At 40.6% G+C, this 14,343-nt stretch overlaps 1 protein-coding gene across 1 annotated transcript in view; it reads right to left on the bottom strand.

Annotated features, from left to right (window-relative positions):
* Positions 1-943: 943 nt before the first annotated feature.
* The window catches only part of LOC122562283 (beta-2-glycoprotein 1-like), a 50,623-nt gene continuing 37,223 nt past the window's right edge, over positions 944-14,343 (bottom strand). The window contains exons 5-8 of the mRNA XM_043715085.2: positions 13,654-13,845; positions 9,622-9,801; positions 7,173-7,370; positions 944-1,146 (exon numbers count right to left, since the gene is read on the bottom strand). Coding sequence (XP_043571020.2) covers positions 1,079-1,146; positions 7,173-7,370; positions 9,622-9,801; positions 13,654-13,845 — 638 coding nt within the window. The 3' untranslated portion in view covers positions 944-1,078. The remainder of the gene's footprint in view (positions 1,147-7,172; positions 7,371-9,621; positions 9,802-13,653; positions 13,846-14,343) is intronic.

The raw sequence follows: 14,343 nt of genomic DNA, 5'->3' as shown, positions 1-14,343 counted from the left end.
ACTTAATCCCTTTTTTAACCTAATATTGACAACAACATCTGGCTATTCACTATCCTCTTTAGAATGACCTGCAGCCACTCAATGTTGCTCTGGACACAAGCACCAGGGAAATAACAAATCATTTATGACTGCAGAATAGCCGAATAATCAAATTTCCTATCATTCTTGGATTCACAATCTTTCTCCTCTCCCTGTACAGCTGGGCTACCTATATTTGTGGTCTTGTCTCAGGTTCTTGCTGTTCTTTCCTGAAGAATTCCTCACCTGTAGTTAGAACTGAATACTATTTAGAGAGAAAAATTATGGTTGGGATAATCCTGCATAACTGGCCTGGTATTCCTTTGTCTGTGTGGCAATCACTCATTCCATCGCAACCTGCACGTTCTTAAGATGCAGCTCAGTTTTTCAGTGACAACATAGTTATGCCAACTGGTGCTCAATTTCTGAAACCCAGAGCTCATGTTCTTCCAACTGACGATGTTTTTTGCGTATTATTTCCCTCAGATCAAGCTCCTGTCTCCTGCCTGCAAATGGCTTGTTCATTTTTTCACTTTGGTTAATTTTTTATGCTTTTTGTTGCTTTTTCTATATCTGCACTGTAATAATTCTCCTTTTGATTCCAGGATAAAGAAACATAGATAAGTTAAAAAAGGGCACTAATCCTCATACCCAATCAATACAATTCCATCTCAATACTCAAATGAATCAATGATATGTATTTAATTAAGAAAGATTTTGCACTTTATTGATTTTGTCAACCAAAGCAATTTAATATCATTACCTAGGAATAAGTAAATGGGGTGTAATTAGGATTTTGGCAATAAATTACATGTAGTGTAAAAGGAATGTTGGCATCAGCTGTTGATTATTAGCAGTACTGTACTACATTTGATACCTTAGGTGATGTCTGAAAATAAATCAATAGTAGCCTTTCCAAAAATGGTTGGTGCTAAAGATGCATGTTTATTTAATACAGGTAACAATGTTACTAATTAAGATTTGTGACCACTTTACAAAGTTTTATTCATATTTCATTGTAAATGATACTTTGATGATTGGAATAGATTGTGCTGTTCCATCACTCACACTGTTTTATTTCTGATGGAAGCGATCGAAACATTATGTTGTAAGTGAAACTTGAAGGTTCTGAAAAAGAAATGCACAAAGTTATTGAGTTTGTGTTAGTGAAATTTCGTCTTTAGTTTCCAGAGACATCCATCCAAGGCATCCTCCCATAGAACATAGAACATGAAACCAATCTGAAGCCCATCCAAGCTACACTATTTCATTTTCATCCAATTGTTTGTCCAATGACCATTTAAATGCCTTTAAAGTTGGCAAGTCTACTACTGTTGCAGGCAGGTGTTCCACACCCTTACGACTCTCTGAGTAAAGAAATTACCTCTGACATCTGTTCTATATTTGTCACTCCCCAATTTAAAGCTATGTCCCCTCGTGCTAGCCATCACTATCTGAGGAAAAAGGCTCTCACTGTCCACCCTATCTAACCCTCTGATTATCTTATGTCTCCATTAAGTCACCTCTCAACCTTCTTCTCACTAACAAAATCAGCCTCAAGTCCCTCAGCCTTTCCTCATAAGACCTTCCCTCTATACCAGGCAACATCCTATTAAATCTCCTCTGAACCCTTTCCAAAGCTTCCACATCCTTCCTATAATGCAGTGATCTGATAGCAGCCAATAGCAGCTGTACCAGAGTTTTGTACAGATGCAATATGACCTCCTGCCTCTGAAACTCAATCCCTCTACCAATAAAAGCTAACACACCGTATGCCTTCTTAATAACCCTATCAATCTGAGTGGCAATTTTCAGGGATCGATGTACATGGACACCAAGATTTCTCTGCTCATCTACACTACCAAGAATCTTACCATTAGCTCAATATTCTGCATTCCTGTTGTTCCTTCCAAAGTGAATCACCTCACACTTTTGCATGTTAAACTCCATTTGCCACCTTTCAGCCCAGCTCTGCAGCTTATCTATGCTGATGTAGCATAGTACTGAAGGATGTAGCAGGTTATAGATGCTACATAACCTGCTACATCCTTCAGTACTATCCACAACTCCACTGACCTTAGTATCCTCCACAAATTTACTAACCCATCCTTCTACACCTTCATCTAGGTCATTTATAAAAATAACAAACAGCAGTGGCCATAAAACAGATCCTTGCGGTATACCACTAGTAACTGAATTCCAGATGAACATTTCCCATCAACCACCATACTTGTTTCAGCTCGCCAATTTCTGATGCAGACCACTAAATCACCCTCAATCCCATGTATTTTATGCAATATCCTCCCGTGGGAAACCTTATCAAATGTCTTACTGAAATCCATATGCACCACATCAACTGCTTTACCTTCATCCACCTATTTGGTCACCTTCTCAAAGAACTCAATAAGGTTTGTGAGGCACGACCACCCTTCACAAAACCGTGTTGACTATCCCTAATCAACTTATTCCTTTCTAGATGATTATAAGTCCTATCTCTTCTAACCCTTTCCAACACTTCACCTAAAAACGAAGTAAGGCTCACTGGTCTAAAATTACCAGGGTTGTCTCTACTCCCCTTCTTGAACAAGGAGACAACATTTGCTATCCTCCAGTCTTCTGACACTATTCCTGTAGACAATGACAACATAAAGATCAAAGCCAAAAGCTCTGCAAACTCCTCCATTTCTTTTCAGAGAATCTTAGGATGGATCCCATCCAGCCCAGGTGACATCTATTTTCACACTTTGCAGAATTGCGAATACCTCTTCCTTGTGAACCTCAATCCCATCTAGTCTAGTAGCCCATATCTCAGTATTCTCCTTGACAATATTGTCTTTTTCCAGTGTGAATACTGACAAAAAATATTCTTTTGTTCTTCTGCTATCTCCTCGGACTCCACGCACAATTTCCCACTACTGTCCTTAAGTCATTCTTTTATTCCTGATATACCTCTAACAAGCTTTATGGGTTTTCCTTGATCTTATCTACCAACGACTTCTCATGTTTCCTCCTGGCTCTTCTTCGCTCTCTTTATGTCATTCTTGGCTAACTTGTAACTTTCAAGCACCCAAACTGAGCCTTCGCATCTCATCCTTACATTCTTCCTCTTTACAAGAGATTCAACTTCATTCGTAAACCACAGCTCCCTTGCTCACCCAACTTTCTCCCTGCCTGACAGGGACGTACTTATCAAAGACACACCACAGCTGTTCCATGAAGAAGCTCCACATTTCAATTGTGCCCACCTCCTGCAGTTTCCTTCGCCATTCTATGCATCCTAAATCTTGCCTAATCGCAGCATAATTGCCTTTCCCTGAGCTATAACTTTTGCCCTGCGGTATATACCTATCCCTTTCTATCGCAAAAGTAAACATAACTGAATTGTGGTCACTATCACCAAAGTTCTCACCTACCTTCAAATCTAACACTTGGCCTGGTTCTTACCCAGTACCAAATCCAGTGTGGCCTCGCCCCTTGGTGCCTTGTCTTCATACTGTGTCAGGAAACTCTCCTGCACACATTGGACATAAACTGACCCAACTAAAGTACTCGAACTACAGTATTCCCAGTCAATATTTGAAAGTTAAAGTCCCCCATAACAACTGCCCTGTTACTTTCTCTCCTATCCAAAATCATCTTTGTTATCCTTTCTGCTATATCTCTGGAACTATTCGATGGCCTATAGAAAGCTCCCAACGGGGTGACTTCTCCTTTTCTGTTTCTAACCACAGCCTATGCTACCTCAGTAGATGAGTCCTCAAACATCCTTTCTGCCACCATAATACTGTCCTTGACTAACAATGCCACACCTCCCCCTCTTTTACCATCTTCTCTGTTCTTACTGAAACATCTAAATTCCGGAACCTACAACAACCATTCCTGTCCATGCTGTATCCATGTTTCGATCTGTTGCTCTTCGCCTCTCCTTTAGAGTCAAAAAATCATACAGCATGAAACAGATGAGGTGCTTGAGAGTTACAGGTTATCCAGCAAAGACCTAAAGAGAGAACTAAGAAGAGCCAGGAGGGGACATGATAAGTCATTGACAAATAGGATCAAGGAAAACCCTAAAGCATTTTATAGATATATCAGTAAGATTAGGGCCAATCAAGGATGGTAGTGGGAAGTTGTGCATGGAGTCCAAGGAGATAAGGGGAAGTGCTAAATGAACATCTTTCATCAGTGTTCACACTGGAAAAAGACAATGTTGTCAAGGAGAATACTGAGATACAGGCTACTAGACTAGGCAGGATTGAGGTGCATAAGGAGGAGGTGCTAGCAATTCTGGAAAGTGAAAATAGATAAATCCCCTGGGCTGGATGGGATTTATCCTAGGATTCTCTGGGAAGCCAGGGAGAAGATTGCAGAGTCTTTGGCTTTGATCTTTATGTCGTCATTGTCTACTGGAATAGTGTCAGAAGACTGGAGGATAGCAAATGTTGTCCCATTGTTCAAGAAGGGGCATAGAGACAACCCTGGTAATTATAGACTCGTGAGCTTTTCTTTGGTTGTGAATAAAGTGTTGGAAAAGATTATAAGAGATAGGACTTATACTCATCTGGAAAGGAGTAAGTTGATTAGGGATAGTCAACATGGTTTTGAAAAAGGTAGTTCGTGCCTCACAAACCTTATTGAGTTTTTTGAGCTGGTGACCAAACAGGTGGATGGGGGTAAAGCGGTTGATGTGTTGTATATGGATTTCAGTAAGATGTTTGATAAAGTTCCTCATGGAAGGCTCTTGCACAAAATATGGAGGCACGGGATTGAGGGTGATTTCGCAGTTTGGATCAGAAATTGGCTAGCTGAAGGAAGACAGAGGGTGGTGTTTGATGGGAAATGTTCATCCTGGAGTACAGTTATGAGTTGTGTGCCGCAAAGATCTGTTTTGTGGCCACTGCTGTTTGTCATTTTCATAATGAATTTAGATGAGGGCGTAGAAGCATGGGTCAGTAAATTTGCAAATGGAACTAAAGTCGGTGGAGTTGTGGATAGTGCCGAAGGATGTTGCAGGTTACAGGGGGACATAGATAAGCTGCAGAGCTGGGTTGAAAGGTGGCAAATGGAGTTTAATGTGGAAAAGTGTGAGGTGATTCACTTTGGAAAGAGCAATAGGAATGCAGAGTACTGGGCTAATGATAAGATTCCTGGTCGTGTAGATGAGCAGAGAGATCTCGGGGTCCATGTACATTGATACCTGAAAATTGCCACCCAGGTTGATTGGGTTATTAAGAAGGCATTCGGTGTGTTAGCTTTTATTGGTAGAGGGATTGAGTTTCGGAGCCAGAAGATCATGCTGCAACTGTATAAAAACTCCGGTGCGGCCGCACTTGGAGTACTGCATACAATTCAGGTCACTGCATTGTAGGAAAATGTGAAAGCCTTGGAAAGGGTTCAGAGGAGATTTACTAGGTTGTTGCCTGGTATGGAGGGAAGGTTTTATGAAGAAATGCTGAAGGACCTGAGGCTGTGTTCATTAAAGAGAAGAAGGTTGAGAGGTGATTTAAAAGAAACATATAAAATAATCAGAGGGTTCGAGAGGGTAGACTGTGGGAGCCTTTTTCCTTGGATGGTGATGGCTAGCATGAGGAGACATAGCTTTAAATTGAGAGGTGATAGATATAGGACAGATGTCAGAGGTAGTTTCTTTACGCAGAGAGTAGTAGGGGTGTGGAACTCACTGCCTGCGACAGTAGTAGACTCGCCAACTTGAAGGGCATTTAAATGGTCATTGGATAAACATGGATTGAAATGGAATAGTGTAGATTAGATGAGTTTCAGATTGGTTCCACAGGTCAGCGCAACATCGAGGGCCGAAGGGCCTGCACTGCTTGTAATATTGTATGTTCTATGCTCTACCCTATAGTCCAACCCATCCATGCCAACCATACATCCAAATCTGATCTAGTCCCGTTTGCCAGCATTTGGCCTTTATCTCTCTAAACCCTTCCTATTCATATACCCATCCAGGTGCCTTCTTAATGTTATAATTGTACCAGCCTCCACCACTACCTCCAGCAGTTTGTTCCATACATGCACCACCCTCTGTTTGAAAACGTTACCCCTCAGATCCTTTTTAAATCTTCCAGCCATATTTGATATTATAAATTTTTAAACCTCAAGAATGCATGTCCTGTGTAATGTGGGAACTCCAGGACCTTTCCTTTGCCCTGGATAACCATTTATGTAGGAAATATCAGCAGTTGAAACAGCTGTAGCTCTGAGTTCAGAATTTGAGCAGCAGCAAACATCACTTCAGTGCACCCATAAGGTGAGAATGAGGTGAATTGCATGTTAATTGATGTCATCTTCCCACAGCTTCAGATTATACGTGGAGAGAGAGAATGAGTGATCACGAGGCAATCAAAAAGAAACAATCAGGAACCTCTTGAACGCTTGCCACTTTGCAACAAATATTCAGCTCTGAATTGATAAGAGTTCAATGAAGGAATGCTGCTAAAGCTAAGTCAGTGGCGCAATAAGTAGCTAAGTGTAGAGGGCTAGAAAAAAGGCAGAAAGAGTCATAGTGACAGATGATTCAATAGCTAGGGAAGCAAATAGGTATTTCTGTGGCAGTGAAGTGAATCCAGCGTGTTGTTTCCCTGATGTCAGGGTCAAAGACGTCACTGAGCAGCTGTAGAGTATTCTCATAAGGCAAAGGTAGACAGCCAGAAGTTATGGTCTACATTGATACCAATGACATAAAACCTTCCCTCCATACCAGGCAACAACCTTGTAAATCTCCTCTGAACCCTTTCCAAGGCTTCCACATTTTCAATAGCTGAATAGCTGTTAATAAAAGTCTGTGTGATAACGAGGTCTGGTGTGTGGTGTAGGAGACTTGGACATAGGAGAGTCCAGGCCTTGTATTATACTATCTATTGTTAGCCACTAACAATCTCCATTAACAACTGAAACGTCTGTTACCCCACCACCCTATTTTCTGCATAGCAACTGACATTTTCCTAGCTACCACCAGTTCTGAGGAAGGGTCACCAGACCCAAAACATTAACTCTGATTTCTCTTCACAGATGCTGCCAGACTTGTTGAGCTTTTCCAGCAACTTCTGTTTTTGATTCTGATTTACAGCATCTGCAGTTCTTTCAGATTTTTATAAGAGACTTTCAATAATTTTCATACCTTGAATCATTCTCACCTTGAAAGCATGCAGGAATTTCAATTTTGCTATCTATGCACTGAGTTAGAACTGGTAATCCACAGTTTCGTTCCATGTCTTTGCAGTAAAAAGACACTCTTTCTGTGTGTAATATTCTCCTGTGTGGGAGTTCATTCATCCAGATCTTTCTTCCATTATAGAATATACGAGCTCTCTTCACAGGTAGAATACATGGAGCTGGACAAGAAAAAGCACACCTTATTAATTATTTCTGTTTTCAGATATGTTACTGTCAAACTCCTTAAGTATCCCATTAACAAAGATTTAATTAGCCAAATAGAACCACTGAGAAAATAAACATAGAAGACCATCAAGTCAGTAAAGTCTAATTTACCCATTCTGCCAGTAAATCAGGCTCCTGACTAAAGCATTAATCCAAATCTCAAACTGTTATCACTTAAAAAGTTGAGATTTACATGAGGCTGTGTTTGTACTCATGGCTGGATTTTATGGGATGCTGCATACTCCAACGTGCCCTCCCCCAAACCTCTCCACTCCAGCCACCATCATTCCTCAAACCCTGCCCACTTCAGCCCCTCCAATCCCAACCAGAAAATTCAGTTCCTAGCATATCCATCCAAGAGTAGTCAGCTCTGCAGCCATTTTACACTGGGATTCCCTTGGTTTTTTTCAGGATAAGAATTCTACTTCAAACTCAGTCTCCCACCTTTAAGAGTCTGTTGTCCCAGTCGTGCCAGGTTTGAGCGGTGGCCTGCACTGGGACCTTAGGAAGTTCTTGAGAAGATGAAGTGATGGGGTCTGAATGTCAAGGTAGTTACGGGGTTTTGGACAGGCCTGGCTGGTAGACCCCAGTGAGGTCAGTGAAGAGGGCTGGTGATGAGACATCGGGAAGGGAGATGACTGAATGAATGAATAGGTGGGTGAGTGAGTGAGGGACCCAAAGGAGGTCTTCTTACCTGACGGCAGCCCACACAAAGAGAGTTATTGGGATACCATCTGACCTTTGCCTTCACCTGCTGTGGACCAGAGGTGAGGACAGAACCAATAGGCCCAGGCTGCTGCTTCTTGCCCAGGCACATGATCCCTGACCCAAGTCACAACCAGTCCTCTAGAGGCCAGGCCACAGTTATTTTGCCCTGGTGTACTGCCCTGCTATAAGACCTGATGTGGGTAAAATAGCAAAAGTGGAATGAGGCCTTTAAGTAGCCACTAGTTTGCCCCTTAAAGTCTCCAATTATTCCTGTTTTAATAGATTTTTTGATATTTCCCCTGTCCATTGTAAAGTTGCAAATAGTTTGGAGGTAATTGAAAGGTAGTGGGAATACCACACACTTTACTTCATGTGCTCCCCAGCCATCTTCAAATATACCGACATAGGGTCCATAAAATCCAGGTCCATGTTGCAATTTGGAATATACAATAACAACAGCTTCCTTTTATATAGCAGGTTTTACATAGTAAAAAACCTGAAAAGTGCTTCACAAAAGAATTGCCAAATGTATTATGACTCTGAGCCTCCATAAGGAGGTAGATTTTAAGGACTGTCTTAATGGAATAAAGAAAAACTAAGTCCAGGGCGTGAATTCCCAAGCTTATGGTTTAGGCAGTTGAAGGCAGCTGGCAATGGTGGATGATTAAAATAAGGATCTCTGAGGTTTGCAGGGCTGAAGGAAGCCTCAGCGGTAGGGAGGAGAGGCCATGGAGGATTTTGAAAACAAGATGAATATTTTAAAATGCAGTTCAGTGAGCACAACTGAATAGAATACGAACAGCAGATATTTCAATAAGCTAAAGTCTGTGAATGGTGAAAGGTGAGTAGCTGTCCTGGAGAATGTTAGAATTGTAAAATCTGGCGATAGCAAATGCATTGGTGAGGGTTTCTCCAGTAGGTGAGCTCAAGCAGGAAATGTTATTGCCATTTATAAAGTAGATGTAGGCACTCAGTTGTAGCTTGAGTAAATGGTTGCAAATCTATCCCTTTGACAAGTATGGCATTGGTCTGCTTTAGCCTTCGGCATTTACCAAGGTGAGTGTTAGGGTCCTTGGCTAAGGAGTAGAGTTTGTGGGAGAGTCCAAAGGCAATAGTTTTGATCTTTCGAGAATTTTGTTAGATGATATTTCTGCTCAGCTAGTAAGAGATGCTATGTGTGCTAATCTAGGAGTAAACATCATTCAATAACAAAAACTACAAGACTAAGACCTGAAACTATCTTTAATATTACATATATAAATCTTAAAAGCTTGTGGTTACATGTTTATCATTTGCATTATCAACACTAGAAGCAATTTGTAGTCATAAATTATATTTATCATAAATGAAATGTAACATAAAGTAAGCAAACTAAAGGCTTAAATTAAGTGTTTACTCTAGCCAACAATACTCTGGTGTTATCTGGAGGTACAATAAACTTTGTGATCCAAAGATATTGGGGTCATAACTGTTTTTTGTCAATCCAATTCAACTTACCTCGACACGTAGGCTTTTCAGTCCAGATTCCTGTCTTCTCACATGTGATTGTCTTCGATCCATCCAAAATGTAATTTTCAACACAGCCGTAATCAATATTGTCTCTGTAGTTATACCTTCTTTTGAGTGTAAATACCATAAATCCATTTACTAGTTTTGGTGGCATTCCACATTTCACTTCTATAATAAAATTAATATTGTAAGATAACCTTTGAATTTGTTGTCATTCATCATCCAAACGCTGTTTGTCTCCAACCAAAGCTGTTGGTGCAGTTCCTTTCTAACAATAATATACACAACAACCTTGGTATCAGTTATGCTCTTACATGTCAGTTCATGTGACATTGCTGACAGTAAACAGGGAAGAGACATCTGACAGCACATACATAATGGGAATTTCATAATAATGTAAAGGCATAAAAGCAAGAATGTTATGTCTGACCCATCCATATATCAGGGGAGAAAGTGAGGTCTGCAGATGCTGGAGATCAGAGATGGAAATGTGTTGCTGGAAAAGCGCAGCAGGTCAGGCAGCATCTAGGGAACAGGAGAATCGACGTTTTGGGCATTAGCCCTTCTTCATTCCTGAAGAAGGGCTAATGCCCGAAACGTCGATTCTCCTGTTCCCTAGATGCTTCCTGACCTGCTGTGCTTTTCCAGCAACACATTTCCATCCCATCCATATTTCAGTGTGGCATCTCTTCCCACTCCTATGTAAACTGGGTATGGACTGGATATTGCAAAGTAATGTTTTACCTAAAATATTTAAGAAAGCTGCCTGCAGTTTACTTCTTTGCAGGCAAATGGCATTGAAATAGAAGATCAGCTATGTTCTAGTTAAGGGCAGGGCCAAAAAAGCTATTCCCGCCCCTAAGTTCCTCAGACTGATGGTTGGTTTTGGGATCTTTCAATTCTTTCACTCAGTGATGGTCAACATATTGGACTGTGCATTTGTATTTAGTCCTCAATGCCACCGCCCCATGTATTGGATGCCCCATTATGAATTCCACTGAATTGAATTGCTTGTGTTACAACACGGAGGCAGACCTTTCTGTTAATTAAACCAAACACCCAGAAAAGCTCACTTTGCCTTGTAATCTGTTAAAATATGAGTAAGAGGGAATTCCCAAGTTCCACTATTTAAAGAAAATGACATCAATGTATATTTTAATTCTAAAAGTGAACATTCAACAACACCTATTCACAACTCCACCCCCCTTTCTCTTAACTGCTTACTATCTGCCTCCAACTCTATAACAATATGCTGTTCCAATAAGACACTTCGTAAAATTACATCAACTTAATTTCAAAACCATACAGTCACTGTCTTCTTCTGCGTCTTCACTCTTCTGGCTGCGGATCACCCTGGGTCATCTTTCTTTTTCTACGAGTATGATTTACATGAAAATGTACCTTTGATTAGATTACATTACAGTGTAGAAACAGGCCCTTCGGCCTAACAAGTCCACACCTACCCGCCGAAGCGAAACCCACCCATACCCCTACATTTACCCCTTACCTAACACTACGGGCAATTTAGCATGGCCAATTCACCTGACCCTGCACATCTTTGGACTGTGGGAGGAAACCGGAGCACCCGGAGGAAACCCACGCAGACACGGGGAGAACGTGCAAACTCCACACAGTCAGTCGCCTGAGGCGGGAAATGAACCCGGGTCTCAGGCGCTGTGAGGCAGCAGTGCTAACCACTGTGCCACCGTGCTGCCCACAGAGGATGGAGAGTGTTACCGAATTTCTTGAACAGCAAGATGTTGTATTGGCAGTAAGTGCCCTCTCTCTGCGGCTATTGCTCTCTAACCAATTTTCAAAATGTCTGTATTCTTCTACCCCGAACATCGGATCATCTCATTGGTTCGATGTTGGCAAAACAAAAAATTCAAACTTGATTGGGTTTTAGTATCCTGGGGCATAATTTAAACTGGTTGATTAAATTTGAATTATTGTCAAAACAGCAACCAAACTCAAGGGTCCATTTCACAGCCAAATGTTACATATTGTCAATTTTCCAGTACATTCTGGGACTGCCACCTAGTCATCTACACTGAATCTCTTAGTTCAGAACAGCATTCTCTCTCTGTTAAAGATACAGTACATACTTTCAACGTCATAACACCAAGGGGAAGAAGAGCTGTGAGTTTGGAAAAAGCCAATCCACATTCTAAAAGGCATGGTCTTACACTGTCACATCTTCTAATGAAAACTATTGGGACTCTATGTTGGAGGGATAACTCTTTGGATCTCAATATTTACTCCATATAGAAATCTCCACATAGAAAATTCTGAATGTTGAAGAAGTCAGTTTCTCCAGTTTCTAACTCCCAGGTGGCTTTCTGAGGAGATCTTGTCTATTACTAAAATTTCTGATGCATTCATTGTATTTTGTTTTGAAATATCAATCAATATATCTATATGTGTGTATATATTGCCTCAGCTATCATTGATTTGTCCTTTCCAGAGAGCCAATTGTTGAAAGACTGGAGTCAATCTTTATAATTATTTACATCTTGAAAGAAAACACCTGCTACCTGACAACCACAGTTTCAGTCCATGTTTATGAATAGAGATTAAAATTAATGAATTGAAACTATACACAATTGATGTACAATTAACAATCCTGTCTGCATAATCATTTCCTGTGGTTGATGGGATACCATTCCTCAATTTCAGGGAAATATTTTCCATAACATATGTCCAGAACAGATATCACACACGCCATTGAGAGTGTGGAGAATGGATTCTCTGGAAAACATTAAACAATTTTAATTCCTACATTATGCACATTTATGCAAGGTCCTTGCTCTCAGATCTTACACAACACTCATCTATGAAAGAGGGACCAATTACAACAGATGCTGGAATCTTTACCGAAAACAAAAAATGCTGAGAATCACAGTGGGTCAGGCAGCATCTGTGGAGAGAGAGCAACTCTGATGAAGAGTCATCAAGTCATCAAGACTCAAAACATTAGCTTGCTCTCTGTTGACAGATGCCGCCTGACCCATTGTGATTTCCAGCATTTTTTCTTTTCAGTCTCTATAAAAGACGGGGTGTGTTCCTGAATGCACTTAGCATCATTGGTCCTCAAGTGTGCAGAAAATGTAGCCTAATTGAACGTTTTCCTACTGGAGTTAAAATTGTCTGTGTATCTGTATCTCTTGGTGATATCTAGATTTAACACACATTAAATTACTATACAACAATGCAGGATTATAATGCACTGTAAAAAGATATGTTGCCCTAGTATATTTAATTTAAAGCACCACTGAGCTCTGACTGTGTAGTAATAGCTGCATTCCCACTCAGTCCTGGACAGGCCCCTGATCTCACAGGTCCATCCCTTCATCATTCTCACTGATGTGTCACAAATATTTTGAAACTTCAAACTGGGGGCATATTGTGGGAAAGGTATTAACTTCTCCAGTTTTCCTGTTCCAATTTGTAATATATTTGCAATATTCTTGCTTTCTCAAAAGGCAGTAGAAGCAGAATCTAATTATTTTGAAGGCAGAAATAAATAGATTCTTGATGAGCGAGAGAGGGAAAGGTAATTGGGAGTAGGTGCAAATGTGGCATAATCAGATTCGTCATGATCTTATTGAATGGAGCAATGGACTTAACTGGCCAAGTGGCAAACTCCTGCTCCCAATGCTGACAGAGGTCACTGGACTTCAAACATTAACTGTGTTTCTCTCTCCACAGATACCACCTGACCTGCTGAGTTTCTCCAGCACCTTTTGTTTATATTCCAGGTCTCTGTTTTATTCAAATGAAGTGTGTGTGTTCCCATTTGATTTCATTAAATCAAATGTGGTGGAGAAAAATAAACTATAAAAAATTGTTGATGCGGCTCCAGGACTTCTATAATGTGACATCCCATGAGAAGAACTTCCAGTCTTGTGCACAGATCTGGTTGCAGTAGTCACATTATAGATTTTTTATTCATACTAATTTTAGAAAGCATATGCAAAGCAGAGACTCCGTTCATTTAATTTTGCTGTCATGTTTACTTGCCTTTGCACTGAGGTGCATTTGTCCATTTTCCATTGGCCAAGCAAAAGCCTGTTTCATTTCCAATTAAAGCCAAACCTTGTTTGCACTCGTAGTAAATCATGTGCCCAAAGACAAAAGCTGTAGTAGGCTGGCCTGTGGTTTGGAAACGCACTGTTCCATTTTCTGGTGGACTTGGGAATGGACATTGCACAGCTGCAGAAAATACAAATAAAATCAATTACACATTGCTGTGCACTGTCTGCCAATGCTGGGTCAAAGGTAGCACAGACAGGTTACGGTGTGAAGAAATAGTGTATTTTCTTTCTAAGTTTCTTTATTGTTATTTATCTTTTATTATCTGTAGTTAACGTTATTGTGATTTATCTTCCTTCCCATTCTCTTGTCCAGAAAACATTTCCAAAAACACACCATCCTGCACTGCTGCCATTGCCACTCTAGCTCATTAGCTAAAGGGGTCAGTTAGCTCAGTTGGCAGGTTTGTGATGCAAAGTTATGCCAACAGTGTGAGCTTAATTCCCACACCATGAGGTTGCCATGAAAGACTTTCCATCCCAAGCTCTCCCCTCACCTGATGTGTACTGACACTCAGGTTAAATCATCACCAGTCATATCTCTCAAATGAGAGAGCTGTCCTATGATCTAGTAAGCCTGTGGTGTCCTTACTTTAACCATATTGCTAATCTCAGGTAA

The sequence above is a fragment of the Chiloscyllium plagiosum genome, unplaced genomic scaffold (assembly GCF_037043375.1).
Source record: "Chiloscyllium plagiosum isolate Xiang-an unplaced genomic scaffold, Cpla_swu_hap1 HiC_scaffold_25, whole genome shotgun sequence".
NCBI lineage: Eukaryota > Metazoa > Chordata > Chondrichthyes > Orectolobiformes > Hemiscylliidae > Chiloscyllium > Chiloscyllium plagiosum.
This window is presented reverse-complemented; position numbering and strand designations above follow the sequence as displayed.